We start from the raw sequence: 27,985 nt of genomic DNA, 5'->3' as shown, positions 1-27,985 counted from the left end.
CGACCCAACGCCCCGCAGGAGCAGCCGAGCAGAGGAGTGCAAAGACCCAAGCCAGGCTCCGAGAGCATGAGCTGCCCCTCCGCCCCGTAACTCTCGGCTCACAGCTCTGGTCACAGAGAAAGCTACGGGCAGGCAGGTTGGAAGGATCCTTTATTGTCCCTTGTCCTAGGCTAGGAAGAAGCGAGAGAGCGCCCGGGCTCTCCTGCCAGAGGGGACTCGTCAATCCCATCACAAGCAGAGGAAGGAACGGAAAGACGCAGAGAGCAGTCCGGCCCCACGGCCATGATGCAATACACAGGGAGGGGGAACACCCAGCGCCTGGGGCGTGCGAGAATCAATCGACAGGGAGCAGGCCCCCGGGCCCTGCTTTACCAGCTCGGCACACAGAGCCCGCGGGGAGGGGAGGCCACCTGCGGAGCCGGCCACTGAGGAAGGAGAATGGGGTGATGGAACTAACACCCAAGCACTCGGCCCCGCAGGCCATTCCTGTGGGCCCCGCTGCACCTGCTGCCTACCAGCAGGGGAGGTCCCTCGCCCGCCCACCAGACCCCTGGCGTTAGGGGAGGGGAGCCCAGGCGAGAAGAGACCTTCAAGGACTGGCCACCCCCTTTCTAAAGTGCACGAGTAGGAGCTGGGCCGGCTGGCGAGCGCAGCAATCGGGCAGCTCACAGCGCCAGGCGCCTCTGCAGCAGAGCCACCTAGACCAGTGCTCAGGGACCTGGCGCTGCCCTTCCGGCCCCAGACACACCCCTCGCTGGGGAGGGTAAAGTGCTACAACCGGGGCTTGGCACGGCTGGGGAGCCCAATGACAATTTGGGAGGCCGGCCTGTGAAGAGCCGGGGCTCCAGGGAGCAGGGGGCTGAGCTGACCGAGGGGCTGTATCCAGGACTGACACGCCCCCCCCCCTCCCACCACCAGGCCAGCTCCCCTCTCCAGACCGTCACAGCAAAGCCTCAGGCCTAAGCAGGCGGCCTGGGCCTGGGCTGCGGGCCCTGGAAGTGAGGCCTGGTTTTGCCAGCTTGGGGGGAATGAAAACTCGAGGCTCCGCATGCCAAGGGCTGGAAAGGGCCCAGCTCAGGCAGCAGGGCAGGCGCGGGAGGGAGTCTTCGCTATTCTCTGGCACGGCTGCTCTGGGCCCTCCGCCGGCCACCTGACTGCAGCGAGGCTCCCAGCTACCCCAGCGGGCTGCAACCTAACCCTGCCCTCCCCAGCCTTCCCGCTCGCAACGGGGACGGGTGGAGTCTGACAGCTCCCAGCGCGGCACAGACCGAGCGCCTGGTACCGTATCTCCGTGCGCAGAGCCGGGGTCGGCCGGCCCTCCCTGTGGGGGGGGGGGGGGATTTATTTGAACCCTTTGTGTCCATCGTAAAAAAAAGGCACAGCCCTCCACCGGGACTTTCTGAGCTCGGATTCTCCTTCCCTTTGGCTCCCCCTGCCCGGCTCTACAAGCAACACGCCTGCGCCTGGGTGAGAGCGCAGCTGGTAGCGGAGCACCCTGGCCTCCCTCTCCCAGCCCGGCTGATGCTCAGGGCCCCTGTACCCGTCCGAGCTGCAGGTAGGGTCACACGTGCCCCCCGGGCCGGCCAAAGGCTGGCTAGTGCAAATGGTTTCCTAAGCTAGTGGCGTTGGGAAGGAAGTGGAAGAACGCTTGTTCCTCGGCTGCCCACGGGGCTGCCCTAGGCCTGGCGCGGCGCCCCGCCCCCGCTCACACACACAACACGGGCCCTACCAAGACACACACAGATCCATACTGGCGACCAGACGACGCTATAACATGGCACTGCAGAGGGAATGGGGGCAGGGGGCCACATACACAGTCGCTCCCTTCGGCCCGCCCCGGGGGCTGCCCCAACCGCTGGCCTGGTCAGTAGTATACGCAGCAAAGCATTTCGGTAGGAGCTGGGGGAGGTTGGGCACCCCTCTCTCATAGAAAAAGTGCAAAGTGGCTTCCGTCCCGGGGGGGAGTCGTCCACGCCCCTCACTGTGCTTCTTGGTATTAAAAACGGAGGGAGGGAGGAGAACTGGGGGCTGGAAGCCGGGGGCGCTGGGGGGCAGGGGAGGTGCTTTGCCGGAGCCCTACCCGGGAGCAGCTGCCTCTCATCTTGGGGGGGTGTCTGTCTGTCCGTCCGTCCCGCTAGCCAGGGGCCGCCCAAAGTCAGCTGACGCGCTCCGAGACGGGCGTCCGGCTATCCACGGCCTCGTCTCTGCTGCCGGGCCGGGGCAGGGCGGCGGGCGGGGGCGCTGAGGAGGGGGAGGACACAGTGTCTTTGCGCTCCCCTTCCCCTCGGTGTTTGTAGAGCATGCCAGGCGGCTGAGTCTTAGGCGGCTCCTTGGGGCAGCCGTCGCTCTCCGGCTGCGCTGGGCTGCTCGAGTCCTGAGCCTCGGGGGGGCTCCTGCTGTCCTTGGGGCTGGCGGGGGGCTGGGCCAGAGGCTGGGGGGGCGGCTGGTGGGGCGGGGGGGGAGGTTGCGGCTCCTTCCGGCTGGGGGAGGGGGAGGGGGAGGCGGGGGCGGTGCTGCCCCCCCGCCCCTTGGGGCTGCTCTCCTTGCTGCGGCGACCAGGGCGGGGTCCCTTGGGGCTGCGCTCAGGGGGCGGGGGGGCCACCTCGAGGGCCACAGCCTCCCGGGTCTTGCGCTTCTTGATGGGCAGCACTGTCTCCTGCACAGCCTGGAAGGACGGCTCCTTCATGGTCTTCTTCTTGGCCTCGGCCACCGCCGGCCCCGCGGCAGCTGCCACCACCCCCGGCTTGCGGCCCCGCTTCTTGGGCAGCACCTGGGGGTCAGACTCCACCTTCCGCTTGCGCCCGGGCCGCCGGCCGCCCGGCCCTGGGGCCGCCGAGGTGGTGGCCGAGCCGCCCGCCCCGACACCCCCCGGCGGCCCTGGCTGGAAGGGCATCTTGACTAGCAGCTTGCCGGAGCTTTTCTCGATCACCCGCTTGACCTGCACGCCCTCCGATGCGGTGGCCTTGGGCCGGGCTGAGCCGCTGCCCTTGGGCCTGCCCCGCCCACGCCCTGTCCCGGCTCCTTTCTGGGCTTTGGCCTTCTTGGGGGGCCTCTGCTCACGCCGCGAGGGACTGCCCCGGCCCGTCACCGTGAAGTCGAAATCGTTGGGGTCCAGGGAGGTGTCTCCTACCTTTTCGAAGTAGGCAATGAGCTCCACCTTGGAGCGGAAGGCCTTGCCCTGGGGGCTGTGGGGGCGAGGACAAGAGTTAGGAAGAGTCACCCCCAACGGGCACAAGGGGGGCCAAGCTGGAGCCAGTATGTGCAGGAGCCGGCGTTAAACAGGCTCCCTGGGCACCCGCCTGGAAACGGCCCAGCAGTTAGTGCTCCAGGACCGCGTCTTCCAGCAGCCCATGGGAGAGGCTCCGGGGCACGGGAACAGCGTGGCATGCTGGGAGCTGGACCTCCCACCGGGCCACGGGGATATGACCAGGCACAGCAGCACTGCACGCTGGGAGCGTGGTCTTGCACCCACGGGCCCAGTGCACGCTGGAAACTTCAGGCCCCGCCCCCCCCGGCCCAGTGCATGCTGGGAGCCGACTCACTTGATCAGGTAGACGTCGTACTTCCCTGCCGAGCGGCCAGACTTCCTCTGCTTGAGCTTGCGCGTCCAGCCCTCGGGCAGCGTGGGGTCGTCGTACATGGGGCCACGGTCTCGGATGATGGAGCGGCGTTGCTTGGGAGAGGCTGAGGCCTCGGGGGCGGCCGGGGCAGCCCCAGCTCCTTCAGACGTCTCAGCCTTGCCCGCCTCAGCCGGCTCCGCCTCCCGCTGCTTCTCCTTTTTCACCTTTTTGGTCTTCAGGGGCTTGTCCTTGAGGCCCTGCAGATTCTGGTCCTCAGATTTTTCTTCCCTGAGAGGAACCAAAGACATGTCAGGTCTGGGCGGGGGGCACCCAGGAGCACTCCCAGCCAGCCCGCCCGTACGTCCCCTGGCCCGGCCCGCGGGGGTGGGGAGGGTGTCTGTGCCGCACCCAGCCCATCTGAGGGCCCGCTCAAGTTCCACACACAAGAGCGAGCCAGAGGACGGGCCAGGAGCCTGGCCCTTGTGACTCGGAACCAGTCTCCTGCAGCGCCCAGCTCAGTGGAGGCAGGGAGCGGAGCGAGCCTCGGTCGGCAGGGGACACGTGGTCCCCTGGCGAGAGCCTTGTCTGGGCACGGGGGCTCTCTGGGAGCGGCCGATTTTGGGGCTTGGCGGGCTGCGTGCGCCCCTGGGGGGGGAAGGGGACACGCTAGGGTCACCACAGTCCGAGTGACAGTCACTAACGCAGCAGCCATGTGGGTTTGGCGAGCCCAAAGCCAGCGGCTGACCAGACTCCAGCAGTAGGTGCTCGCTGCACTGCGCCGTGCCACGCCACACCACGCCACGCCACGCCACACCATTCCAGCCGCTAACCTCCCGCACGTGTCTGACAGCGCAGCGACCTGCCACCGGCTTGGGCTCATTTCAGGTCACTTGCTCTGGGTTTCAGAGGCTATTTCTGTTCTAGCTCCAAGTCCCTGCTGTCACCTCGGAGCAACTGGGAAAGTGAAAAAGCTAAAAATGGCTGAGAACTTAGCAACTGGACAGCAGCAGGCTGCAAATGGCAGCACTGAGCAAGAGACAAGCACTGACGGTCCCCATCCCCTTGCTTTACGGGCCGTATAGAAAATGGCTTGACACCGCCTGCCCCGTGGTCCGGTCAGAGGGGGAGAGGCTAACTGGGTTTAGCTTAGACTCGGAGCTATTCTGGTGGATACATCTTATTGATTTGTGATGATTCGACATTGCGCACACAAACCCGTTTGGCAAGGCTGGCGTGTCTGAGACACATGGCATTAAAAGGTGCAGATTTGTACGGGCACTGCATTTCAGACGGGCCCTTCGAAACCAAACTTTCCAACATCACAATGAAACCACAGAGGCTTCGGGCTCGTTTCGCTTTGTTTAGACTCAGGTGACATGTAATACGTATATTCCCATCAAATCAACCTATTTCTATATTCAATGGGGACAGTTAAGATTTGATATTACTTTGACAAACAATAGTGACAAGGGAAAATCTCTTCCGACAGCAGCATATTCATGTTAGTGGTTTTATAGAGATGTCTAGCTAATATGTTCTATTATCAAAACCATTTGAGAAGGCAAAATGTTTCATTTAGACCAAGTAGAATACATTTTTCTTTGCAATTGTAAGATCCTATTTTACAGCAATTTCATATTCCTATAACTGCTTAATACACTGCACCATCTAAAGATTTCAACAAGGCCCACGTCTCAACTCGGCTCTTATCGGTCATCTCTGTGCCCACGCCTCATCTCAAGCCAGCCCGGAGAGGCAAAGGAGCGCTCTTCTGGCCCGTGAGGCCTTTGCGCCATAGCTCCTCAAGGAGGGTTTCTATTCCATGGAAGCGGGCCCCGTGCTTGAAAGAACAGGCTGCTCCTCGGCATTTCCAATCCATGCCGAAAGGGACAATCCTGCTCCGCGAGGGCTGGGTTCCCCAGGCCCACCTGCTCTCTCTAGCCCAAGGACTGCGCTGGCACAAGAGGACACACTGGACACGGAGCAGCAGAAGCTGGGCTGCAGCAGGAGTGCAGCCCCCAGCCAGAGCGGGCCACACGACGGAGCTAGAGAAGCTGAGGAAGGGGGCAGCCAGGAGAGCCTCGAGGACGTGTTCTCCAGCCCTGCGCACTGCATGTCTGCTGAGGTCTCCCTGCCTCGCTCAGCGGCGGGGCCGGCTGCCGAGATAAATGTGGAGGAGGAGAGGGGAGAAAACAGGAAGTGTCTCGCTGCTCTGTGCTATAATTAATTCACAGACACCCCCCCCCGTGTTGGTAAACAACAGGCGCTCGCGGGCGCTCTGCTTCTTGGCAGGCCAGTGGCAAGCAGGGGGCCGAGCGGAGCCGCCGTGCTGCGGGCGTGGGATTTCTGCCAAGGGCACCGAGAGGCATGCCCGGCCGGGGCGGGCGTAATTCTCACACCGGGCACCTGCATATGGGGCCGGAGCCCATGTTTATAGAAGGGGAACCCAAGGCCCAGAATGCATCCAGCGTGGGGCTCTAGGGGCCAAACCGCAAGCCATTCGAGTCCCCGCTGCTGGACTCCCCCGGCTCAGCCCCGCGACCCAGGCACCCTACACAGGGCTCTGCACGAACAGCAGGCCAGCTGCTCCCCCACTCGGGGCAGGGCTGGCTGGGCCCTGCTGAGCCAGGCGCCCCAGGGGCTGCTGATGCTCGGGCACGGCAGCAGCGCAGGAGGCCCCAGCCCCTGGCACATGGCTAGTTATCAGCCCAGATGCCTGCAGGGCCTACGGTGCCGGGGGGACGCCGACCCGGCAGCGGCCCTGCTAGCAAACCCCATGCAGCGTACACAGCGTCCCAGTGCCCCTGCAGGCAGGTCCAGCCTGAGAGAAGGGGACCACCCAAGAGGGTTGGGGGGCCTAGTGCAAGGCAGGGTGGCCAGCCAGGGAGACACGCAGCGCGGCGGCCAGGGTGGAGCCCAGCCAGGCAGAGCAACGCCAGGACTGGACCCCGCAATTCCCACGACTGGCACACGATGGCGCTCGGGGCTCACACCACAGCAACTGGCTCTGGCGCCTGCCAGGAGCAGAGATTATGGCCAATCGCACGCCCTCCCTCTCCCTGTATGCCGGCGCGGCACCCTTGCCGAGAGGGGTCCTCCCACCAGGCCTGCAGGACCCCCAGCCTGAGACCCGACGCTGCACAGACCCCACCAAGATGGAGGCTCCCACATTAGACCGGGAGTTGCACAGCCCCCTTCCCCTCCCAACCAGTATCAAAGGCCCCGGATGCAGCACCCGGGGGACCGTGGGGGTGTGTTTCTGCACAGCACCCGGCCAGACAGGACCCCCCATCTGTCAGGTGGGGAGTGTGGGGGGGTGTTTCTGCACAGCACCCGGCCAGACAGGACCCCCCATCTCTGTCAGGTGGGGAGTGTGGGGGGGTGTTTCTGCACAGCACCCGGCCAGACAGGACCCCCCATCTGTCAGGTGGGGAGTGTGGGGGGGTGTTTCTGCACAGCACCCGGCCAGACAGGACCCCCCATCTCTGTCAGGTGGGGAGTGTGGGGGGGTGTTTCTGCACAGCACCCGGCCAGACAGGACCCCCCATCTGTCAGGTGGGGAGTGTGGGGGGGTGTTTCTGCACAGCACCCGGCCAGACAGGACCCCCCATCTCTGTCAGGTGGGGAGTGTGGGGGGGTGTTTCTGCACAGCACCCGGCCAGACAGGACCCCCCATCTCTGTCAGGTTGGGAGTGTATGGGTGTGTTTCTGCACAGCACCCGGCCAGACAGGACCCCCCATCTCTGTCAGGTGGGGAGTGTGGGGGGGTGTTTCTGCACAGCACCCGGCCAGACAGGACCCCCCATCTCTGTCAGGTTGGGAGTGTATGGGTGTGTTTCTGCACAGCACCCGGCCAGACAGGACCCCCCATCTCTGTCAGGTGGGGAGTGTGGGGGGGTGTTTCTGCACAGAGCCCGGCCAGACAGGACCCCCCATCTCTGTCAGGTGGGGAGTGTGTGGGTGTGTTTCTGCACAGAGCCCGGCCAGACAGGACCCCCCCCATCTGTCAGGTGGGGAGTGTGGGGGGGTGTTTCTGCACAGCGCCCGGCCAGACAGGACCCCCCCCATCTGTCAGGTGGGGAGTGTGGGGGGGTGTTTCTGCACAGCACCCAGCCAGACAGGACCCCCCATCTCTGTCAGGTGGGGAGTGTGGGGGGGTGTTTCTGCACAGCACCCGGCCAGACAGGACCCCCATCTCTGTCAGGCAGGGGCGTGCGTGTGAGCAGCGCCCAGCGAGACAGGACTCCCATCTCTGTCAGGCTGGGGCGTGCGTGTGAGCAGCACCCAGCGAGACAGGACTCCCATCTCTGTCAGGCTGGGGCGTGCGTGTGAGCAGCACCCAGCCAGACAGGACTCCCATCTCTGTCAGGTGGGGAGTGTATGGGTGTGTTTCTGCACAGCACCCAGCCAGACAGGACCCCCCCATCTCTGTCAGGTGGGGAGTGTGTGGGTGTGTTTCTGCACAGCACCCGGCCAGACAGGACCCCCCCATCTCTGTCAGGTGGGGAGTGTGGGGGGGTGTTTCTGCACAGCACCCGGCCAGACAGGACCCCCCCATCTCTGTCAGGTGGGGAGTGTGTGGGTGTGTTTCTGCACAGCACCCGGCCAGACAGGACCCCCATCTCTGTCAGGCAGGGGCGTGCGTGTGAGCAGCACCCAGCGAGACAGGGCTCCCATCTCTGTCAGGCGGCGGGGTGTGTGCTTGCGTGTGTCTGCACAGCACCCGGCCAGACAGGACCCCCATCTCTGTCAGGCAGGGGCGTGCGTGTGAGCAGCGCCCAGCGAGACAGGACTCCCATCTCTGTCAGGCTGGGGCGTGCGTGTGAGCAGCACCCAGCGAGACAGGACTCCCATCTCTGTCAGGCTGGGGCGTGCGTGTGAGCAGCACCCAGCCAGACAGGACTCCCATCTCTGTCAGGTGGGGAGTGTATGGGTGTGTTTCTGCACAGCACCCGGCCAGACAGGACCCCCCCATCTCTGTCAGGTGGGGAGTGTGTGGGTGTGTTTCTGCACAGCACCCGGCCAGACAGGACCCCCATCTCTGTCAGGCAGGGGCGTGCGTGTGAGCAGCACCCAGCGAGACAGGGCTCCCATCTCTGTCAGGCGGCGGGGTGTGTGCTTGCGTGTGTCTGCACAGCACCCGGCCAGACAGGACCCCCCCATCTCTGTCAGGTGGGGAGTGTGTGGGTGTGTTTCTGCACAGCACCCGGCCAGACAGGACCCCCATCTCTGTCAGGCAGGGGCGTGCGTGTGAGCAGCACCCAGCGAGACAGGGCTCCCATCTCTGTCAGGCGGCGGGGTGTGTGCTTGCGTGTGTCTGCACAGCACCCGGTGTGACAGGACCCCGATCTGTCAGGCAACAGGGCGTGTGTGTTTCCGTGTGCCTGTGCAGCAGTCTAGGGGGGGTGTCCATGCAGCCCTGACCTCAGGATGGCTAAGCCAGAGCAGGATCCAGGGGCGCACCCTGAGAAGCGAGGTACAGCACAGTGGTTTGCACGCAATGGCCCATGGGCGCTGGGCCCTCCACCTGCATCTACGGGGGCTGTCACTGCAGACCAGAGGTTTGCAACCTGGAGTCCGACCGGGTCTCCGGATTGTAGGGGGCCGCATCTCCAGCCAAATGACTAAGGGGGGCCAAGCCGGCTCGAGGAGCCTGTAGCAGGTGCGATTTCTGGCTTGGGCGGCCAAGGAAGGGCAGCTGCTTTGTGTTTTGACAGCTGGATGGCTGCAGCTCTCTGAATTCCAGTGTCTGCCCCGCCTTGCCCCAAGCTCCCGCACCCATGAAAAGTAACCAGGAGAGGAGAGCTGCCAGGCCCCAGGCTCCATGCACAGCCCCCCCCGGGACAGGGCAGCAGCACGGGGCCCAGGACACTGGGCTCCATTCCTGGCTCTGACCCTTGGGTGCACCCTTCCAGCCTCGCTTAGCATTCCACCTGTAAAACCATGGCCTGACCAGCCATGCCAGCCAATCTCGGCAGGGAGCTGGGCCTGGTGTTAACACCTGGCTGGCTCTGGAAGGGGGTGTTAACGCCGCCCCGGCTGGCTGGCACTGCACCAGTTACAGGTCTAGGGCTGGGAGTTTGACAGGATTAGCAGTTTGGAGAACGGGCGCCACATTTCACCCGTCTCTGGTACCTGACGCAAGCTCCTGGAAGCTGTCAGGGTCAGACCCATGAGTGGCTCCCAAAAGCCCGGCCTCTGGGGCTCACAGCGCCATCTGCTCAAGTGCCTCAGTTCTAACGCGGGACGGCACCTGGCAAGGCCCCTGGTCGCATCACACCCCGATCTTGGGCGCACATGCGCTCCTTCACCCTCACTCGGGCCACCAAGCCCTTAGCCTTGAGGCAGGGCTGCCAGGCCGCCTGAGCAACGCTCCGGGCCCGTGCAGCTCCCACCTTGCCGAGAAGGGGGCGTGCTGGGGCCCAGCCCTGCGGTAGCCGCCGGAGAGCAACGCAAGAGGCAATGTGCCAGACAACCAAGCACGGCGGGGCTCTCCGGGCATGGGTGCAGAGGTGGGGCCGGAGCTCGGCCCTGGGGCTGCGTCCCCGCCAGCAGAGCCCCCCCTTGGCCGAGGTCGCCATGGAGACCAGCCATCCCAGGAACGGACCTTCCTGGCGGCTCTCCAGAAGACGGGGGCCCTGTCCTCAGCACAGCAGGGCCCCCCTCTCGGTGGGAAGGCAGCTGCTCATGGGCACGCCCTGCACCATGGGGGCTGGCGCTAGTGTCCTACAAGCCCCTGGCTCAGGAACGCACTCCCCAGCTGGTCACAGCTCTGCGCAGGTTCCCCGACCCCATCTGACCCCCGCATCCGCGCCCTGCACGCAGAAGGGAGCACTGAGGGGAGGAGCTGGGGTGCCCCCGCCTAGAGAGCCTACACGTCCTAGCTCCCTGCGGCACTAGGCACTGGCCAGACAGATCTGTTAATAGGCGGCAGGTCTAACACAAAGCAGAGGTGGTATTTCTTCACGCAGCGCAGCCGGCCTGTGGAACTCCTCGCTGGAGCATGCTGTGAGGGCCAGGAGTTGAACAGGGCACAACAGAGAGCTAGGAGCATCCACGGAGCTTAGGGTTGGGTGGCTGCTCTTCTGCCCCACACACGGCTCCATCCTTCGGTCACAGAAGGGACACAGCCAGAAAGGGCCAATCCCATGGGGGGTGTATCACCGGGGAGATTGGAGGGACTGGTGCTGGTGGGCTGGGTTCTAGGAAAAGCCTCCCCTGGAATCCTGGGGGGCCAAGGCAACCAGGAGGGCTGAGCTCACAAAGGAAGACGCCCACCAAGTCTCTGCTGCGTGGTGTTCGGTACAGCGCGCCCAGGGCTCTGGGAAGGGGCACACAGCTCCGCACCTGCAGACTGACGGGCCTTTTCCATTCTAGCGGGACCTCCACAGCTTCCAGCCCCGCACAGGAGCAGGCGCATGTCCGGACAGCTTCGGCCTCTCCTGAGGGCTGGTCCCTCCCCACTGGAGCTCCCTGGCCAGCCCTGGATTGCTCTGTGCTGCACAAACTCGCTAACAAACGGGTCCCTGACCTTGGAGGCGCTGCTCAGGCCTAGTGCAAGCGGCCGCCAGAGAGTCTGCCCCTGGCTGCACCGCGGATGGCAGGAGGGCGGGCGCGGAGCAGCACACCCTGAACAATGTTACAAAGACGAGGAACGGTTCTTCCCTTTTCTAGTGCTGGCCGAGCTCTCAGCGACCACAGCCCTTCCCTAGGTGGAGGGGTGGTCTGGACTCTGCGCAGGGCATGGCGGCGGGAAGGCGAGTGGGCCAGGAACGCTGTGCTGCGAGAGGCAGCAGCATGCGCAGGTAACCCGGGGCACCCCAGGCCCGTTGCACGACCTGCCGCCAAGCACGGAGAGGCTTGGAAAGGGCCTGGCCAGGGCAGCGCCGTCTTCGCCCCATGAGCTCTGCGGGGAGGAAAGGGCCCTGGCCAGCATGGAAGCTGGACACAGCCTCAGGAGGAAAACCGGGGCAGGAGAAAGCTGGACCTTGTCCTAGGAGAACAATGGGTGTGGCTCCGACGTGGCTCCGACGACTGCCAAGCAGAGGTGACAGCGACAAGGAAAGCAACCTCCAGGAGAGGTGGAGCAGCCAAGGGCCAAAAGGAGGGACCCATGAGCACCGTAAGAACCAGGCTGGGAGCTCGCGACAGGGCCTGGACCAAGGAGGAGTCTGCCCATACCCTTGCGGAAGCGCCCGACCACGGAGGCTGCAAAAACGGAGCGACCGGCTTCCCCGGGGCAGCTGAAATGGCCGCCAGGTGCACTTTCGGGGCCCCAGATACCCTGGCACCCGAGGGACAGAGAGGGCAGCAGGTCGTGCTGCAGACCCCCACAGGTGAGGGGCTGCCATTCAGCCGGGCGTGTATGCCTAGGAGGGGGCCTGCTTGGCAAGACTCAGCACAGGCGCCCACGGGCTCGCGCACTGAGGTCTAGGAGCAGGGAAGTGGAACCAGTGGCTGTAGCGCAGCTCCAAGAGGCTGGGGTAGCCGGGACTAGCAGAACGTTGAGCCCATCTCTGCAGAGCCTCAAGAGCCGCCGAGGGATAAGGGACGTGCCCGCTAGGAACCCCGGCCCGAGCAGAAGCCGGAGGAACCCGCCGCACGGACGCTGGAGGAGGACTCGCGCCGCTGCGGGATACTGCCACTCCAGCGTGGACCAAGGGAGCAAATCCATCCCGCCCCTCTTGGGACAGCAAGTCCTTGAACTGCAGCAGAGGCCCAGGATTCGTAGCCGCAGCGACTCAGGACCGCCTGCTGGTTTGCCACCCCGAGCAGCAGGCCCCCGTGGAACAGGCCTTGCAGAGGCCCAGGAGTCGTAGCCGCAGCGACTCAGGACCGCCTGCTGGTTTGCCACCCCGAGCAGCAGGCCCCCGTGGAACAGGCCTTGCAGAGGCCCAGGAGTCGTAGCCGCAGCGACTCAGGACCGCCTGCTGGTTTGCCACCCCGAGCAGCAGGCCCCCGTGGAACAGGCCTTGCGGCGAACAAGCCAAGGAGCTTTGCATCCTTCCACTTGGGCTCCGCAGCTCGTGACCTCCTGCTCCCCGGGAATACTGTAGGGTTCAAATTCCTACAGGGACAAGGTACTCTCTTTCCACCCCTTTGGGGGGGGAGGTGGGGGCTTGCCAGATGGCACAGGCCAGCATGAGCACGCTCGTTAAGAGGTCCCCACTGCTGCCTCAGCCAGGGATGAAAAGGAGGAAACCCTTGGGTCAGCGCATCCTGATTGCTTCTGCTTCAGGGGCAGTGTGGGGCAGTTAGCCCTCTGGCACCCAAGGCTTGGGAGGGCGGTGGGCAATGTGCCCTGGGCTTGCTGAACACCCACAGGATCCAAAACTGCCATTGGGGCCTAGATCCCTGGGCAGGCGAGGGCCTGCTGGCGCTGAGCCACAAGTCCCCACAGATGGAGATGAGGAAAAGCCCAATAGGAGGGCCGTGGCGGAGCCGAACCAGCCTGGACTGATGGAGCCTCTGGCAGCAGGCGATGGGGCTCGGACTGCGACCAGCGCCTGCCTCTCTGGCCCGAGGCCTGAAGGCCTTGCGGATCTTGCGCTTGCGTGCTGGTGGCTTCCGGGGCCAGAGGAAGCCAAGTGGCGGGGGCTGCTCACTGGCAGAGACCAGAGGCTGGACCTGCAGGGTTTGAAACCCGGGGACTTTGGCAGGCCCCAGGCCTGAGGGGAAAGCCCTTCACTCACACGCACACCACTGCCAGGACAAGGGCTCTGAACGCCTGCCCCGACGGGAAGACAGAGCAATGCATCTCGCAGAACAGCGGGGCACAAGTGAGTAACCGCGCGCTGGCTGTCGCTCACTTCTCCTCCATGCCCACCCTCCCTCCCCGCTGTGGGGCAGCTGGCAAGCAGGACCTGAGGGCAGGTCGGAAATCGGAGGCAGGGGGCTCTGCAGCCACTGGGGGGAAGCTGGAATAGACATGAAGGAGAGAAATTCTGCGCGACCGCGCTGGTTTGAACCAAGTTTCATTCGGCTGGGGGCCAACACAGGGCAGAGGGTTTCGACCTGGGGGGAACATGTACACGGCTCATTCGGAGATGCAGTCTATGGTTTAAGCTCGACGGCTCCATTTTCTATTTCAAAATGTCCTTTCATTTCTATTCTAATTCAGCTACAAGAGCGAATATAAAAGTTGCATTTGGAAAACAAACATTTTGACCTTCTAGGAGTATTTCAATTGTATAATGCAAGGCGAGATTTCAAAGCTGCCGATGGTAACAAAGCGCTGACATTAGCATGGTCGCAAGGAACAATCAAGCGCACGCATTCCCCTACGAACCAGGGACTTTCGGGGAAGGGTCTGGGCCTCTGAGCAGTGGACAGATGAGCCAGGAGCGCGGGGCCATCGGGGAAAGGGCTAGTAACAGTCACAGGAGGGAGATATAGCCAGAGGAAACTGTCCTGGTTCTGCTGGTGGAGCGGCCCACACCAGACAAGCCAGAGGAGAGCAACAAGACCCAGCCAAGTTAGGAAACCTGCCTTGCAAGGAAAGGTTAAAAACAGAGGCAGCAAGGGGAAGAGAGCCGAAGCCAGTGCTAGGGGGAAACAGGCTTCCCCCCCAGCAATGTCTCCGTTCCCTGCCCCCCCCAGAGCAGCAGGGGGAGGGGAGCAAGGAAGGCTGCTCCAGCAGCAGCCCCTGTCCACGGGGGTCCCAGTGGGACAGGGGCAGGTACATTGAAAAGGCAGGAGGAGCCCAGGGGCAGGCTGCCTGACTCCTGCTGCCTTTCAAATCGCAGGGCCACAGTGGGCTTGGTCCCAGCGCAAGCTGCCTGCCCCTCTTGCACAGTATCGGCTACTAAAATAACCTCCCTAGTTACAAAGACCGGCAGGTTTCGTCTGAGTCCACAGGAGCGAGAGCTGCCTTTTGGCAAGGAGGATGGGGGTCAACTGATGGTCGGAAAGGCTCACTCCACAGAGGGACTCCCAGGAAAGTGTGTAACTCAGACAGCTCACCTCTGGAATCAGCTTCTGCGGAGGCCGTGGGAAGCCAGTGTCATGGGGCTGTGCACAGGGTGGACACACGTGGCAGGAGCGGCCGGCCCTGCCGCCGGGCTGCACTAGCCGACTTTGCAAAGCCCTTTTCAGTCAAATGCCTGTGACTAGGAGTTTGCAGCGAAGGACTAGTTTCACTTCACACTGCAAACACCGCAACAGGCACCGCGAGAGTGAGACGAGGCGCCGTCTCACCAGCCACTTCCAGCCTATCGTGTTCCAAAGTCTGAACTCTACTGCCATGCGAAAGAGCCATTTCCACTGCCTCCAGCACGGCCCACTCTTCACGTCTCTTCTGACGGTAGCAACAAGCCAACTGAAACGGTGGAAATCGGACCAAACATCTAGACTCGATTGGAACGTCTTGAGCAACCCGGAGCTGGGGCGGGTGGAAACCTGACGTTGTTTTACAGAGAGCCAGGTTTCAAACTGGTGGGATAGCCCGCCCCCCAGGGACCGCGGTGCCATCTCCCCACCCGCCCCGAGTGCAGAGCCCAAAGGAGCCTGCAGGGCTCTTCCATCCCAGGACTTTCTCTAGCTGCCACCTGGCTGAGCCTGCAGCGCCTGGCGTAACAGCCTACCGGGGTCCACGGTCACTTTTAAAAACCTCTCCATGCACGTGCCTCAGTGGAGGGGGCTCCCCAGGTGCCACACAACGCCTAAGACTGAAAGCGCGCCCCATGGCGTGCTGGGAGATGCCAGCAGTAGCACAGAGCGCACCCTCCTCCCTCCCCCACAGAGGCCGGCCACCCAGCCGAGCTGGGTGCCACAGAGTCCCCAAGCTGCCACGGCGAGCTGCGCCATCCACGCTGAGTGCCACACCCCGGCCCCCACTGCCACCGGGGTCCCCGCCATCCACGCTGAGTGCCACACCCCGGCCCCCACTGCCACCCGGGTCCCCGTCATCCACGCTGAGTGCCACACCCCGGCCCCCACTGCCACCGGGGTCCCCGCCATCCACGCTGAGTGCCACACCCCGGCCCCCACTGCCACCGGGGTCCCCGCCATCCACGCTGAGTGCCACACCCCGGCCCCCACTGCCACCCGGGTCCCCGCCATCCACGCTGAGTGCCACACCCCGGCCCCCACTGCCACCGGGGTCCCCGCCATCCACGCTGAGTGCCACACCCCGGCCCCCACTGCCACCCGGGTCCCCGCCATCCACGCTGAGTGCCACACCCCGGCCCCCACTGCCACCCGGGTCCCCGCCATCCACGCTGAGTGCCACACCCCGGCCCCCACTGCCACCCGGGTCCCCGCCATCCACGCTGAGTGCCACACCCCGGCCCCCACTGCCACCGGGGTCCCCGCCATCCACGCTGAGTGCCACACCCCGGCCCCCACTGCCACCCGGGTCCCCGCCATCCACGCTGAGTGCCACACCCCGGCCCCCACTGCCACCGGGGTCCCCGCCATCCACGCTGAGTGCCACACCCCGGCCACCCACTGCCACCGGGGTCCCCGCCATCCACGCTGAGTGCCACACCCCGGCCCCCACTGCCACCCGGGTCCCCGCCATCCACGCTGAGTGCCACACCCCGGCCCCCACTGCCACCCGGGTCCCCGCCATCCACGCTGAGTGCCACACCCCGGCCCCCACTGCCACCCGGGTCCCCGCCATCCACGCTGAGTGCCACACCCCGGCCCCCACTGCCACCCGGGTCCCCGCCATCCACGCTGAGTGCCACACCCCGGCCCCCACTGCCACCGGGGTCCCCGCCATCCACGCTGAGTGCCACACCCCGGCCCCCACTGCCACTGGGGTCCCCGCCGTCCACGCTGAGTGCCACACCCCGGCCCCCACTGCCACCGGGGTCCCCGCCATCCACGCTGAGTGCCACACCCCGGCCCCCACTGCCACCGGGGTTCCCGCCGTCCACGCTGAGTGCCACACCCCGGCCCCCACTGCCACCCGGGTCCCCGCCATCCATGCCGAGTGCCACACCCCGGCCCCCACTGCCACCGGGGTCCCCGCTATCCACGCTGAGTGCCACACCCCAGCCCCCACTGCCACCGGGGTCCCCGCTATCCACGCTGAGTGCCACACCCCGGCCCCCACTGCCACCGGGGTCCCCGCCATCCACGCTGAGTGCCACACCCCGGCCCCCACTGCCACCGGGGTCCCCGCCATCCATGCTGAGTGCCACACCCCGGCCCCCACTGCCACCGGGGTCCCCGCCATCCATGCTGAGTGCCACACCCCGGCCCCCACTGCCACCGGGGTCCCCGCTATCCACGCTGAGTGCCACACCCCGGCCCCCACTGCCACCGGGGTCCCCGCCATCCACGCTGAGTGCCACCACTCTTCCCTGCCACCCATGCTGGTTACCACACAGCCCTCCAGCTGTGATCGGGGCACCCACGATCCATGCTGCCTGCCACCTTGCCACTCCCCCTCCCCTGCTGCAATGGAGAACTCCAGTGTGTCATGCTCCCCAGCCACCCCGGGGGTCCCTGTTCATGCCAGGGGCACACAGACCACCCTGAAGATTGGGGAGACCCCCGCCACAGAGACCTGTGGCTCCCAACTTACAGACGGACACACAGTGACAAACAAGCTGAGAGAGAGGAAACTGACACCCAGAAATGAACCTTTATCGAAGGTGCCAGCGCCGTGAGCAGAGATCCGAACCAGGCACAGCCAGACAGGGCCATGGTGCTTTCCAAGCGGCGAGACAACTCCAGCAAGTCAAGACCAAGAGGCTGGCGGGCACTGTCCAAAGTGAAAAGGGGGGGAAGAGTCGGTGTCTTCGTCCCCCCCAGCTAGCCCCTCAGCCGTTTGAGTCACACGCCCGGTCCTGCAGCTAGGCCATTCCTCTCCAGCAGAAAGTGGCAAGAGAATGCATCCCGGGTCTTTTGTGTCAGCCGCTTTACAATTCAAAGCGGCGACGGGCAGGAGTTCACTTGGCCACAAAAGGGAGTGCGGGTGGGATCCACATGAAAGCACGCAGAGCGCAGGGATTCAGGGGCTTGCTCCAAGAGGATCAGTAAGAGCCACATTTGTTCCAAAGCAGTCTGCCCCATGGATCAGTCAGGGTTGGAAGTGGGCTGGGCAGAGGGGCCCGAGAGAGCTACAAGCAGCCCCCTGGGTGGGTGGGCTGCAGAGGGGTAGCAGGAGGCTGGGCAGGAATTGTGCAAGCAGCATGCTTGGACATGGCGCAGGTGATGGGAGGGGGCTGCCCAGGCCCCCTGCCGGGGACAGCCAGCTGCTAGCTCCTGCCACTGCCTGGGAGCACAAGACACTCTCTTTTGACTTCATGCAGAAATAGAAGGTGAAGGCGGGACAGCATTTCACACGTGCTGGTGTCCTGCTGCCCCAGGGCCAAGTCCCTCCCCACATCAGTGCAGGCAGGACCTGCTCTGCCCTGGGGAAGGGCCCTCGCTTCACTCCCGTGTCCCTGGGATTTCCCATGCAGAAATCCAAGGTTCGGAGGGCTGGTCCCAGCTGGCAACAATTGGCCGAAGGGCCCCCGAGTCGACAGGCCGGGCCCCCGAGTCAACGGGCCAGGCCCCCATGACGCAGTAGGGATTGTACTCGCCTTGTTATGTTCCATGTGAGTTCTACTGTCCTGCAGTGACCCCGGCTGGGCCTCAGTTTCCCTGGGCACTGCACCATTCCCTGCACGGGGCTGAGGATTTCGGAGCGGCAGACTCCCCACCTGATGGCTGAGGCTCTTTGTACCCTAAGCCTGGGAAGGAGCTGCGAAAGAAAAGCAGGGCCAAGAGCCCCCACGTGCACACCCCCTCGTACTACGCGTGACTGACAAGGGCAGTGCTGATGGAAAGCAGGTGGCGCACTACAAACCAGTCGAGCAGCGAAACGTACTCTGGTCACTGCTCCAGGCAATGGCCACTCTGGCTTCCATGTAGATGTTGAACGTCAAGGGCCAGGAATTCACCGGGACGCAGGCTTGCGCTCCATTTGCCAGTACTGCCTTGCTGCGCCGGGCCCCACATGCAGCACCTGGCCAGGACTGGGCCCCACACAAACCCTCTCAGCCTAACTGAGATCAGAGCTGCACAGCCCCCCTTGTGCCAGGTGCTGCAGACTCCCCCCAAGGCGAGATCAGCGCCCCCCACAACCCAGACACGCCCGGGCTCCCATCACACCAGGCGTTGCACAGACCCGGTGAGTCACCACCTGAGCCAAAGATCGGGGCAGGCTCCTGCCCTTCGGCACGTTGGGGAACAGGCTGGGCAGCACAGCTGGGTGAGCAGTGGCAAAGCTAGGACGCCAGTGGCCTTACGCAGTCACACATGCTTGAGGGTGTTGGCAGGGGTCTGTGCAGTCTGCTGCAAGGGTCCCTGATCTCAGCAGGATGGCCAAAAGATAACACGGCTGGACCCAGCACCTCGCACAAGGGAGGGTCCCAGTCTGAGCTGGGGCCTGGTCTCAGGCAGTCTCTAAATCCCCCGATGGAAACTCCTACGGACGCACTTGTCCCTGCTCACGCTAGCTGAGAAGGCCCAGGGCAGCACCCAAGTGTTCATCTCAGGGTCAAATGGCCAGGGTGCAGAAAGGGGAATTCACCCTCAGGGCGGCAGTGAGACCTGGGTCAGCAAAGTGACTCAGCGGGAGAAGCCGGGGCAAGAACCTAGGCATCCCGGAGGCCTGACCCAGAGCCAACACTTCAAGCAACTTTCACTTTCCACTCCCGGCGTCTCCCCACGGCAGAGAGCAGGTTCACAGCGGCACCGACCCTGAAACGCTGTTCGCAGGGGAACGGACACAAGAATGTTAACATTCTGCTTTCAATCCTCAGCCTCATGACTGGGGAGGGGGAAAGGAACATTTCTCCCATGCTCCGAAAGTGCATTTCCAGAGAGGTACTCCAAGGCATGCTGCGGCTTCCAAGCGCTAGCACCAACTCCGTGCAGTGGTGGCAGGACAGAGGCGAGGCACAGGCCATGGTGGGCTCAGAGTGAACACGAGTCAGATCTGAGCCGGCACCAGCCTGGTTTTCATAAGCACTAACTGAGCACCCCTGGGACTCAAGTCCCCCGTGGTACGAGCAAAACCAGAAGCTGTCGAGGTTCCCCTGAAGCCTCCAAAGCAGCAGGCCCCAGCCCCAAGCCATCTCCTAGTGAGCTCACAAGAGAGACAGGTCTGACCTCCTACCCGGGAGGCTCCAACTACTTGTCCAGCCAACCCCCAACCACTCCCCACCCAATACTTTCACCCAGCCACAGATTTTTACACCTGGGGAATCCTAGAGGGACCCCCCCCTCCACTTTGCCTCATAGGAGCATCTTCAGAATCACGGTCTCTGCGACATCGGGACGGGCGTCTGGCCCAGTGAAATGCCCAGGTGCCAAAATTCACCCCACGTGTGGGGCTACGGATGGTGAGCGGAGGCTACGGTCAGCCCGCAGGCAAGGACAAACCTTAAGCTTTGGACACAAGTCAGAGCATCTTCGAGCAATGCTCACACCTGGAGCAGAAGAAGTGAGCCGTGGAACCCCGCCTGCACATGAAGACCCCTCCCCCAGCAATCCAGACAACAGTGCAGGGCAATCCCTCCGAATACAGACACAACAACGCTGGCTGCTCAGTACAGCAGAGGCCGTACGTGGTCAGCAGCCCTTCAGCCTCCAAAAATACAATCCCCGCATCCTGGCCAACGCCACCAGGAGCCTGGGTTTAGTTCCCGAGTCTCACCCACCCACCTTCAGCAAGGGGGCTCCGCCTTCCACGTGCAGCAAGTCAGTGCCTGCTCCCTCCCCATGAGGCACCATGAGTGCAGCTAACACACCAACATACACTGAGGGCTACTCCCCAATGCACACACTCATCTCTAGTATGGCACGGCAGTAGCCAGAGGGGGCCCTGTTGTGCCAAGCAAGCCCACTCTGAGATGGGGGGCCCCCCATCATGTCACACGATGGATGGGCTCCCTCAACCGAAATTGGCAGTCCCCTTACTGCTGCTGACAAATCTCAGGGGCTCCCCCATCACACCAGAATCCTCTCGACCTGGATCAGTCCCACCCCCATCACAATGCTCTGGTCGAGTCCTCTTCCCCGCCGGCAGCTAGCTCTTGGGCATTCATCACAAGTCCTGCAACCCAAGCCCCAGGAGTCACTTCAATTGACCTCCAGTACTCTCAAGTCCAGAGAGCCCCACCAGAATCCTGACCCACAACAGCACAAACTGCCCAGGGACCCACTATTTGGGCAGGGACGAAAACAGCATGTGATTCTGACACTGATCTGATTTTTGAGACACTTGGGGCAGGCATGGGGAAAGCTGTGGGGTACACCCCTCCTGAGAGACCACCCCACCAGGAATGCACCTGCAGCCCTTGGTTGTGCCCCTTGGGGTGGGATGTAATGTTTCAATGACCTCTTAAGAGCCTGCGGTGAGCAGGGGCAAGGAGGTTTGCCAGCTGCTCTTCTTTGGCGCTACCTGTGCTGTTACTGCCTGGACTTCTCCCAGTCCAAAGACACAGAGCCCGTTTGCCAGCGCACTGACCCCCGTCTGCAAGCACTGGACCCCCAAGGGCGAGCAAGCAGATGAGGCAGGGGTCTGGCTGGAGGTCTCTGCACAGCCCAGGCCGGTGTCACAGCGCAGGGTCTCAGCTCCCAGGTACGGCAGCCCCGTGTCCCCGCCAGGCCCCCCCCGACCCCGGGCCCCGTGTCCCCGCCAGCCCCCCCCAACCCCGGGCCCCCGGCCCCGTGTCCCCGCCAGGCCCCCCCCGACCCCGGGCCCCCCGGCTCCGTGTCCCCGCCAGGCCCCCCCCGACCCCGGGCCCCCCGGCTCCGTGTCCCTGCCAGGCCCCCCCCCCCGGGCCCCGTGTCCCCGCCAGGCCCCCCCCGACCCCGGGCCCCGTGTCCCCGCCAGGCCCCCCCCCCAATCCCGGGCCCCCCGGCTCCGTGTCCCCGCCAGGCCCCCCCCGACCCCGGGCCCCGTGTCCCCGCCAGGCCCCCCCCCCAATCCCGGGCCCCCCGGCTCCGTGTCCCTGCCAGGCCCCCCCCGACCCCCGTGTCCCCGCCAGGCCCCCCCGACTCCGTGTCCCCGCCAGGCCCCCCCGACCCCGGGCCCCCCGGCTCCGTGTCCCTGCCAGGCCCCCCCCGACCCCGGGCCCCATGTCCCCGCCAGGCCCCCCCGACCCCGGGCCCCCCGGCTCCGCGTCCCCGCCAGGCCCCCCCCGACCCCGGGCCCCTGCCAGGCCCCCCCCCGGCTCCGTGTCCCCGCCAGGCCCCCCCCGGCTCCGGGCCCCGTGTCCCCGCTAGGCCCCCCCCGGCTCCGGGCCCCGTGTCCCCGCCAGGCCCCCCCGACCCCGGGCCCCCCGGCTCCGCGTCCCCGCCAGGCCCCCCCCGACCCCGGGCCCCTGCCAGGCCCGCCCCCGGCCCCGTGTCCCCGCCAGGCCCCCCCCGGCTCCGGGCCCCGTGTCCCCGCCAGGCCCCCCCCCCCGGCTCCGTGTCCCCGCCAGGCCCCCCCCGACCCCGGGCCCCGTGTCCCCGCCAGGCCCCCCCCGACCCCGGGCCCCGTGTCCCCGCCAGGCCCCCCCCGGCTCCGTGTCCCCGCCAGGCCCCCCCCCGACCCCGGACCCCGTGTCCCCGCCAGGCCCCCCCCGGCTCCGTGTCCCCGCCAGGCCCCCCCCCCGACCCCGGACCCCGTGTCCCCGCCAGGCCCCCCCCGGCTCCGTGTCCCCGCCAGGCCCCCCCCGACCCCGGACCCCGTGTCCCCGCCAGGCCCCCCCCGGCTCCGTGTCCCCGCCAGGCCCCCCCCCGACCCCGGGCCCCCCGGCTCCGTGTCCCCGCCAGGCCCCCCCCGACCCCGGGCCCCGTGTCCCCGCCAGGCCCCCCCCCCCGACCCCGTGTCCCCGCCAGGCCCCCCCCGGCCCCGGGCCCCGCCAGAAGGACCCGGGCCCCTCGCTGTCCCCGGCGGGGGCGGGGCCGGGGGGCGTGACGGGCCGGCGGGGCAGGTGGGCGCGGGGCGGCAAAGGGGCCGTTGGCGCGCGGGGGGAGGGGCGCGAGCCGGGCCGTTGGCGCGCGGGGGGCGCGAACCGTTGGCAGCGGGGGCGTCGCGAGGGGCCCAGCTGGCGCGAGCTGACCTTTGACCTCCCTCCACACCCCCAGGTGAGGGGCGGCCCCGCCCAGGGCAACGGGGGCCGCTGTGACGCACTCGGGGCCCCCGAGCGCGCGCGAAGGGGAGGGGGAGGAGGGGCCGCCGCGAGCGGGAAGGAACCAACGGCCACAGCCCCCCGCGCGCGCTCCCCCTCCTCTGCTGGCGCGGGGCCCGCGAGATGGGCCCGTCCGACTCCCCCCGCGGGATGGGGCCGAATGGTCCCGTCCCCCACTGTCTCCTCCCTCCCCCGGTCACTCACAATCTCTCCTCATCTCCGCTCGGCGCCGCCGCCATTTTCTTCGCAGCGAAGAACCCGCGGGGAGTGAGGGGGGGCGGGGGGGAATAGACCGAGCCGGAGAGGAAACCCGGACCGAAGAGCCCGCCCCTACAGCGGCCATTGGGCGCCGCCGCTGTCGCTCAATGCGCCGCCCCGCGCTCATTGGTTACGCCGTTGGCCCCGACGGGCGGGGCCGGTGCGCTCCCGGCGGCCGTTGGAATTGGCGGGAAGCGCTGTCAGTTACAACGTTCTAAAAGGGTGGGGCCCGTGGGAGCGCGCGCGGATCCTGATTGGGCCCTGGCGGCCGCTCACCTCGCCCATTGGTCCGGCGGCCCATCCCTCACTTTACTAAGGGGGCGGGGAGAGGCCTCAAGCTACGGAGATTTGAAATTTAACGGTTTTAAACGGTTTTTCTCTTCAGCCGTCACCGCAGTGCGTTCCTCTCGCGGTTTCTCCCGGCGCAGACGAGCCCGCTGGCGACCCCCGCACACCAGCAGCTCCCGGCCCCTCCGCCAGCGGCACCGGACACTGCCTGGGCCTCGCAGCCCCCCACTCCGGCCCTGGGCACCCGGCGCCCCGCCTGCCTCGTCACAACATGGCTACCCCCGCCACGGCCCCTCACAGCCCCCACCATCCCAGCCTGGACGCCCCCTCACAGCCCCCCCATCCCAGCCTGGACGCCCCCTCACAACCCCCCCCCATCCCAGCCTGGACGCCCCCTCACAGCCCCCCCATCCCAGCCTGGATGCCCCCTCACCCCCCCCCGCATCCTAACCTGGACGCCCCCTCACACCCCCCCCCTGCATCCTAGCCTGGACGCCCCCTCATCCCCCCCTCATCCCAGCCTGGACGCCCCCTCACCCCCCCCCCCGCATCCCAGCCTGGACGCCCCCTCACACCCCCTCATCCCAGCCTGGACGCCCCCTCACACCCCCCCCCCCGCATCCCAGCCTGGACGCCCCCTCACCCCCCCCCCCCGCATCCCAGCCTGGACGCCCCCTCACACCCCCCCCCGCATCCCAGCCTGGATGCCCCCTCACCCCCCCCCCGCATCCCAGCCTTGACGCCCCCTCACACCCCCCCCCGCATCCCAGCCTGGACGCCCCCTCACACCCCCCCCCGCATCCCAGCCTGGACGCCCCCTCACACCCCCCCCCCCGCATCCCAGCCTGGACGCCCCCTCACACCCCCCCCCCCGCATCCCAGCCTGGACGCCCCCTCACACCCCCCCCCCGCATCCCAGCCTGGACGCCCCCTCACCCCCCCCCGCATCCCAGCCTGGACGCCCCCTCACCCCCCCCCCGCATCCCAGCCTTGACGCCCCCTCACACCCCCCCCCCGCTTCCCAGCCTGGACGCCCCCTCACACCCCCCCCCGCATCCCAGCCTGGACGCCCCCTCACACCTCCCCCCCGCATCCCAGCCTGGACGCCCCCTCACACCTCCCCCCCGCATCCCAGCCTGGACGCCCCCTCACACCCCCCCCGCATCCCAGCCTGGACGCCCCCTCAAACCCCCCCCCCCGCATCCTAGCCTGGACGCCCCCTCACACCCCCCCCCCGCATCCCAGCCTGGACGCCCCCTCACACCCCCCCCCCCGCATCCCAGCCTGGACGCCCCCTCACCCCCCCCCCGCATCCCAGCCTGGACGCCCCCTCACCCCCCCCCCGCATCCTAACCTGGACGCCCCCTCACACCCCCCCCCCCCGCATCCTAGCCTGGACGCCCCCTCATCCCCCCCTCATCCCAGCCTGGACGCCCCCTCACACCCCCCCCGCATCCTAACCTGGACGCCCCCTCACACCCCCCCCCCGCATCCTAGCCTGGACGCCCCCTCATCCCCCCCTCATCCCAGCCTGGACGCCCCCTCACAACCCCCCCCCATCCCAGCCTGGACGCCCCCTCAGACCCCCCCTGCATCCCAGCCTGGACGCCCCCTCACCCCACCCCTTATCCCAGCCTGGACGCCCCCTTGCACCCCCCCCCGCATCCCAGCCTGGACGCCTCCTTACACGCCCCCCCCGCATCCCAGCCTGGACGCCTCCTTACACGCCCCCCCCGCATCCCAGCCTGGACGCCCCCGCATCCCAGCCTGGACGCCCCCTCACCCCCCCCCCCCCCCGCATCCCAGCCTGGACGCCCCCTCACACCTCCCCCTGCATCCCAGCCTGGACGCCCCCTCACATCCCCCCCCCGCATCCCAGCCTGGACGCCCCCTCACAACCCCCCCCTCATCCCAGCCTGGACGCCCCCTCACAACCCCCCCCTCATCCCAGCCTGGACGCCCCCTCACAGCCTCCCCCATCCCAGCCTGGACGCCCCCTCACAACCCCCCCCGCATCCCAGCCTGGATGCCCCCTCACAACCCTCCCCTCATTCCAGCCTGGACGCCCCCTCACAGCCCCCCCATCCCAGCCTGGACGCCCCCTCACAAACCCCCCCCCCGCATCCTAGCCTGGACGCCCCCTCACCCCCCCCCCGCATCCCAGCCTGGACGCCCCCTCACAGCCCCCCCCCCACATCCCAGCCTGGACGCCCCCTCACAACCCTCCCCTCATTCCAGCCTGGACGCCCCGTCACAGCCCCCCCCGCATCCCAGCCTGGACGCCCCCTCACATCCCCCCCCGCATCCCAGCCTGGACGCCCTCTCACAAACCCCCCCCCCCCGCATCCTAGCCTGGACGCCCCCTCACCCCCCCCCCGCATCCCAGCCTGGATGCCCCCTCACCCCCCCCCCCCCCGCATCCCAGCTTGGATGCCCCCTCACAACCCCCCCCGCATCCCAGCCTGGACGCCCCCTCACACACCCCCCCCCGCATCCCAGCCTGGACGCCCCCTCACCCCCCCCCGCATCCCAGCCTGGACGCCCCCTCACACCCCCCCCCGCATCCCAGCCTTGACGTCCCCTCACACCCCCCCCCGCATCCCAGCCTTGACGCCCCCTCACACCCCCCCCCCCGCATCCCAGCCTGGACGCCCCCTCACACACACCCCCCCCGCATCCCAGCCTGGACGCCCCCTCACACCCCCCCCCGCATCCCAGCCTGGAGGCCCCCTCACACCCCCCCCCCCCGCATCCCAGCCTGGACGCCCCCTCACACCTCCCCCCCGCATCCCAGCCTGGACGCCCCCTCACACCTCCCCCGCATCCCAGCCTGGACGCCCCCTCACACCCCCCCCCTGCATCCTAGCCTGGACGCCCCCTCACACCCCCCCCCCCCCGCATCCCAGCCTGGACGCCCCCTCACACCCCCCCCCCCGCATCCCAGCCTGGACGCCCCCTCACCCCCCCCCGCATCCCAGCCTGGACGCCCCCTCACCCCCCCCCCGCATCCTAACCTGGACGCCCCCTCACACCCCCCCCCCCCGCATCCTAGCCTGGACGCCCCCTCATCCCCCCCTCATCCCAGCCTGGACGCCCCCTCACACCCCCCCCCCGCATCCTAACCTGGACGCCCCCTCACAAACCCCCCCCCCGCATCCTAGCCTGGACGCCCCCTCACCCCCCCCCGCATCCCAGCCTGGATGCCCCCTCACACCCCCCCCCCCCCGCATCCCAGCCTGGACGCCCCCTCACAACCCTCCCCTCATTCCAGCCTGGACGCCCCCTCACATCCCCCCCCGCATCCCAGCCTGGACGCCCCCTCACCCCCCCCCCCCGCATCCCAGCCTGGACGCCCCCTCACAACCCCCCCCCCCGCATCCCAGCCTGGACGCCCCCTCACAACCCCCCCTCATCCCAGCCTGGACGCCCCCTCACAACACCCCCCCCCCCCCGCATCCCAGCCTGGACACCCCCTCCGAACCCGCCCCCCCGCATCCCAGCCTGGGCATCCCATCATAGCCCCCCGACATCCCTCACAGTCCCCCCCCTGTATCCTATTCTGCCTGCTCTATCACAGCCCCCCATCTCGCATGCTGCCCCATCACAGCCTCCCCCACATCCCTGCCTGACTGCCTCATCAGAGCGCCCTGCCTGGCATCCCAGCCTCCCTGCCCCATTACCCGCACACACATTCCAGCCTGCCTGCCCCATCATGGCCGTTCCCCAGCATCCCAGCCTACCCACCTTGCTACCCCAGAGCCTCCCTGGGCCTCACAACATGGCCCCCCGTCACTTCAAATCCGCACTGGGCCCCCAACATAGTCCTCTCATCATGCCAAGGCCACTTAGCTCTCCAGCTTGGCTGCCCCCCACCTCGTCCGCTGGCCTCCCTTTCATGCCAAAGCCCCCACAAGGTGGCTGCCTTGCCATGACTCCCCGCTCTCCCCAAAGTGATCACCCCGTCATGCCACAGCTCTCTCAGTCGCCCAGCCTGGCCTCCCCATCACTCCATGGCCACCCCGTCATACCAAGGCTGTTCTCTCCCACAGCCACCCCCCGAGTCCACCATGCCCCTCTCCTGCTCTCCCCCATTACTCGTGACTCACGCCCAAACCCCCGCCTGCTGCTTTGGCCTCTCAGCAGCAGAGGCTGCGGCCAAAGACCTCCTGCCATTCAGCGGGGAATCGCAGCTGCGCTAGCTCCAGCCCCAACCCTGTGGGCAGCCGTGGGGCACCCTATTGAGCCACCTATGGCTGAAGGCATTGTGTCAGTGCATGAGAAATGTGCCCCCCCAGCCCATGGACTGTCACAGCCTGGGCCCTCAACCTACCATCTGGTCTTCAGGGCACCCGCTGTCTGGTCAGTAACCACCCCAGCCCTCCAGCAGGGGGCGCCGCTCTCCCATCTCTGCTGGGCCCTCCCGTTATATGGGCCATGCTTGGCACGAGGCATCTGGGCAAAGGGCTGGGAGCCAGGACTCCTGGGTTCTCTCCCTGGCTCCAGAATAAGAAGGGAGTTTTCTGGGTCAGGGAAAGGGCCCACCCATGCTGTCAGACATGCAGCTGCCCCCAGGGCCATTAGCCCCACACCCAAATGTATCCCCTCGACTGACGCTCCCCCGAGGGGAAAGACTCTGTCTCTGAGCCAGCCAGCCTGTGCCCCAGGTAGGTGAGAAGTGGGGGGGGGGGGCTGCTCCCCCCCCCCCGGAAGCGCGATGAGAGATGAGCCGGGCTTTAATTGGCCTCACAACAG

At 66.6% G+C, this 27,985-nt stretch overlaps 1 protein-coding gene across 2 annotated transcripts; it reads right to left on the bottom strand.

Moving 5' to 3' along the window:
- Nucleotides 1-133: 133 nt before the first annotated feature.
- Nucleotides 134-23,044, bottom strand: MECP2 (methyl-CpG binding protein 2). 2 transcript variants are annotated; one of them, XM_075916210.1, is made up of 3 exons: nucleotides 22,892-23,044; nucleotides 3,543-3,848; nucleotides 134-3,185 (listed from the first exon to the last, which is right to left on the bottom strand). In XM_075916210.1, the coding sequence occupies exons 1-3, from the start codon at nucleotides 22,924-22,926 to the stop codon at nucleotides 2,156-2,158; spliced, it is 1,371 nt and encodes a 456-aa protein (XP_075772325.1). In that variant the 5' UTR covers nucleotides 22,927-23,044; the 3' UTR covers nucleotides 134-2,155. The 2 variants fall into 2 exon arrangements, with proteins under 2 accessions (XP_075772325.1, XP_075772326.1); XM_075916211.1 differs by lacking the exon at nucleotides 22,892-23,044 and adding an exon at nucleotides 17,154-20,953.
- Nucleotides 23,045-27,985: the final 4,941 nt, after the last annotated feature.

The sequence above is a fragment of the Pelodiscus sinensis genome, unplaced genomic scaffold, assembly GCF_049634645.1.
Source record: "Pelodiscus sinensis isolate JC-2024 unplaced genomic scaffold, ASM4963464v1 ctg202, whole genome shotgun sequence".
Taxonomy (NCBI): Eukaryota; Metazoa; Chordata; order Testudines; family Trionychidae; genus Pelodiscus; species Pelodiscus sinensis.
Note: the sequence above shows the minus strand (reverse complement) of the source record. Positions and strands in the feature narration are given on the sequence as shown.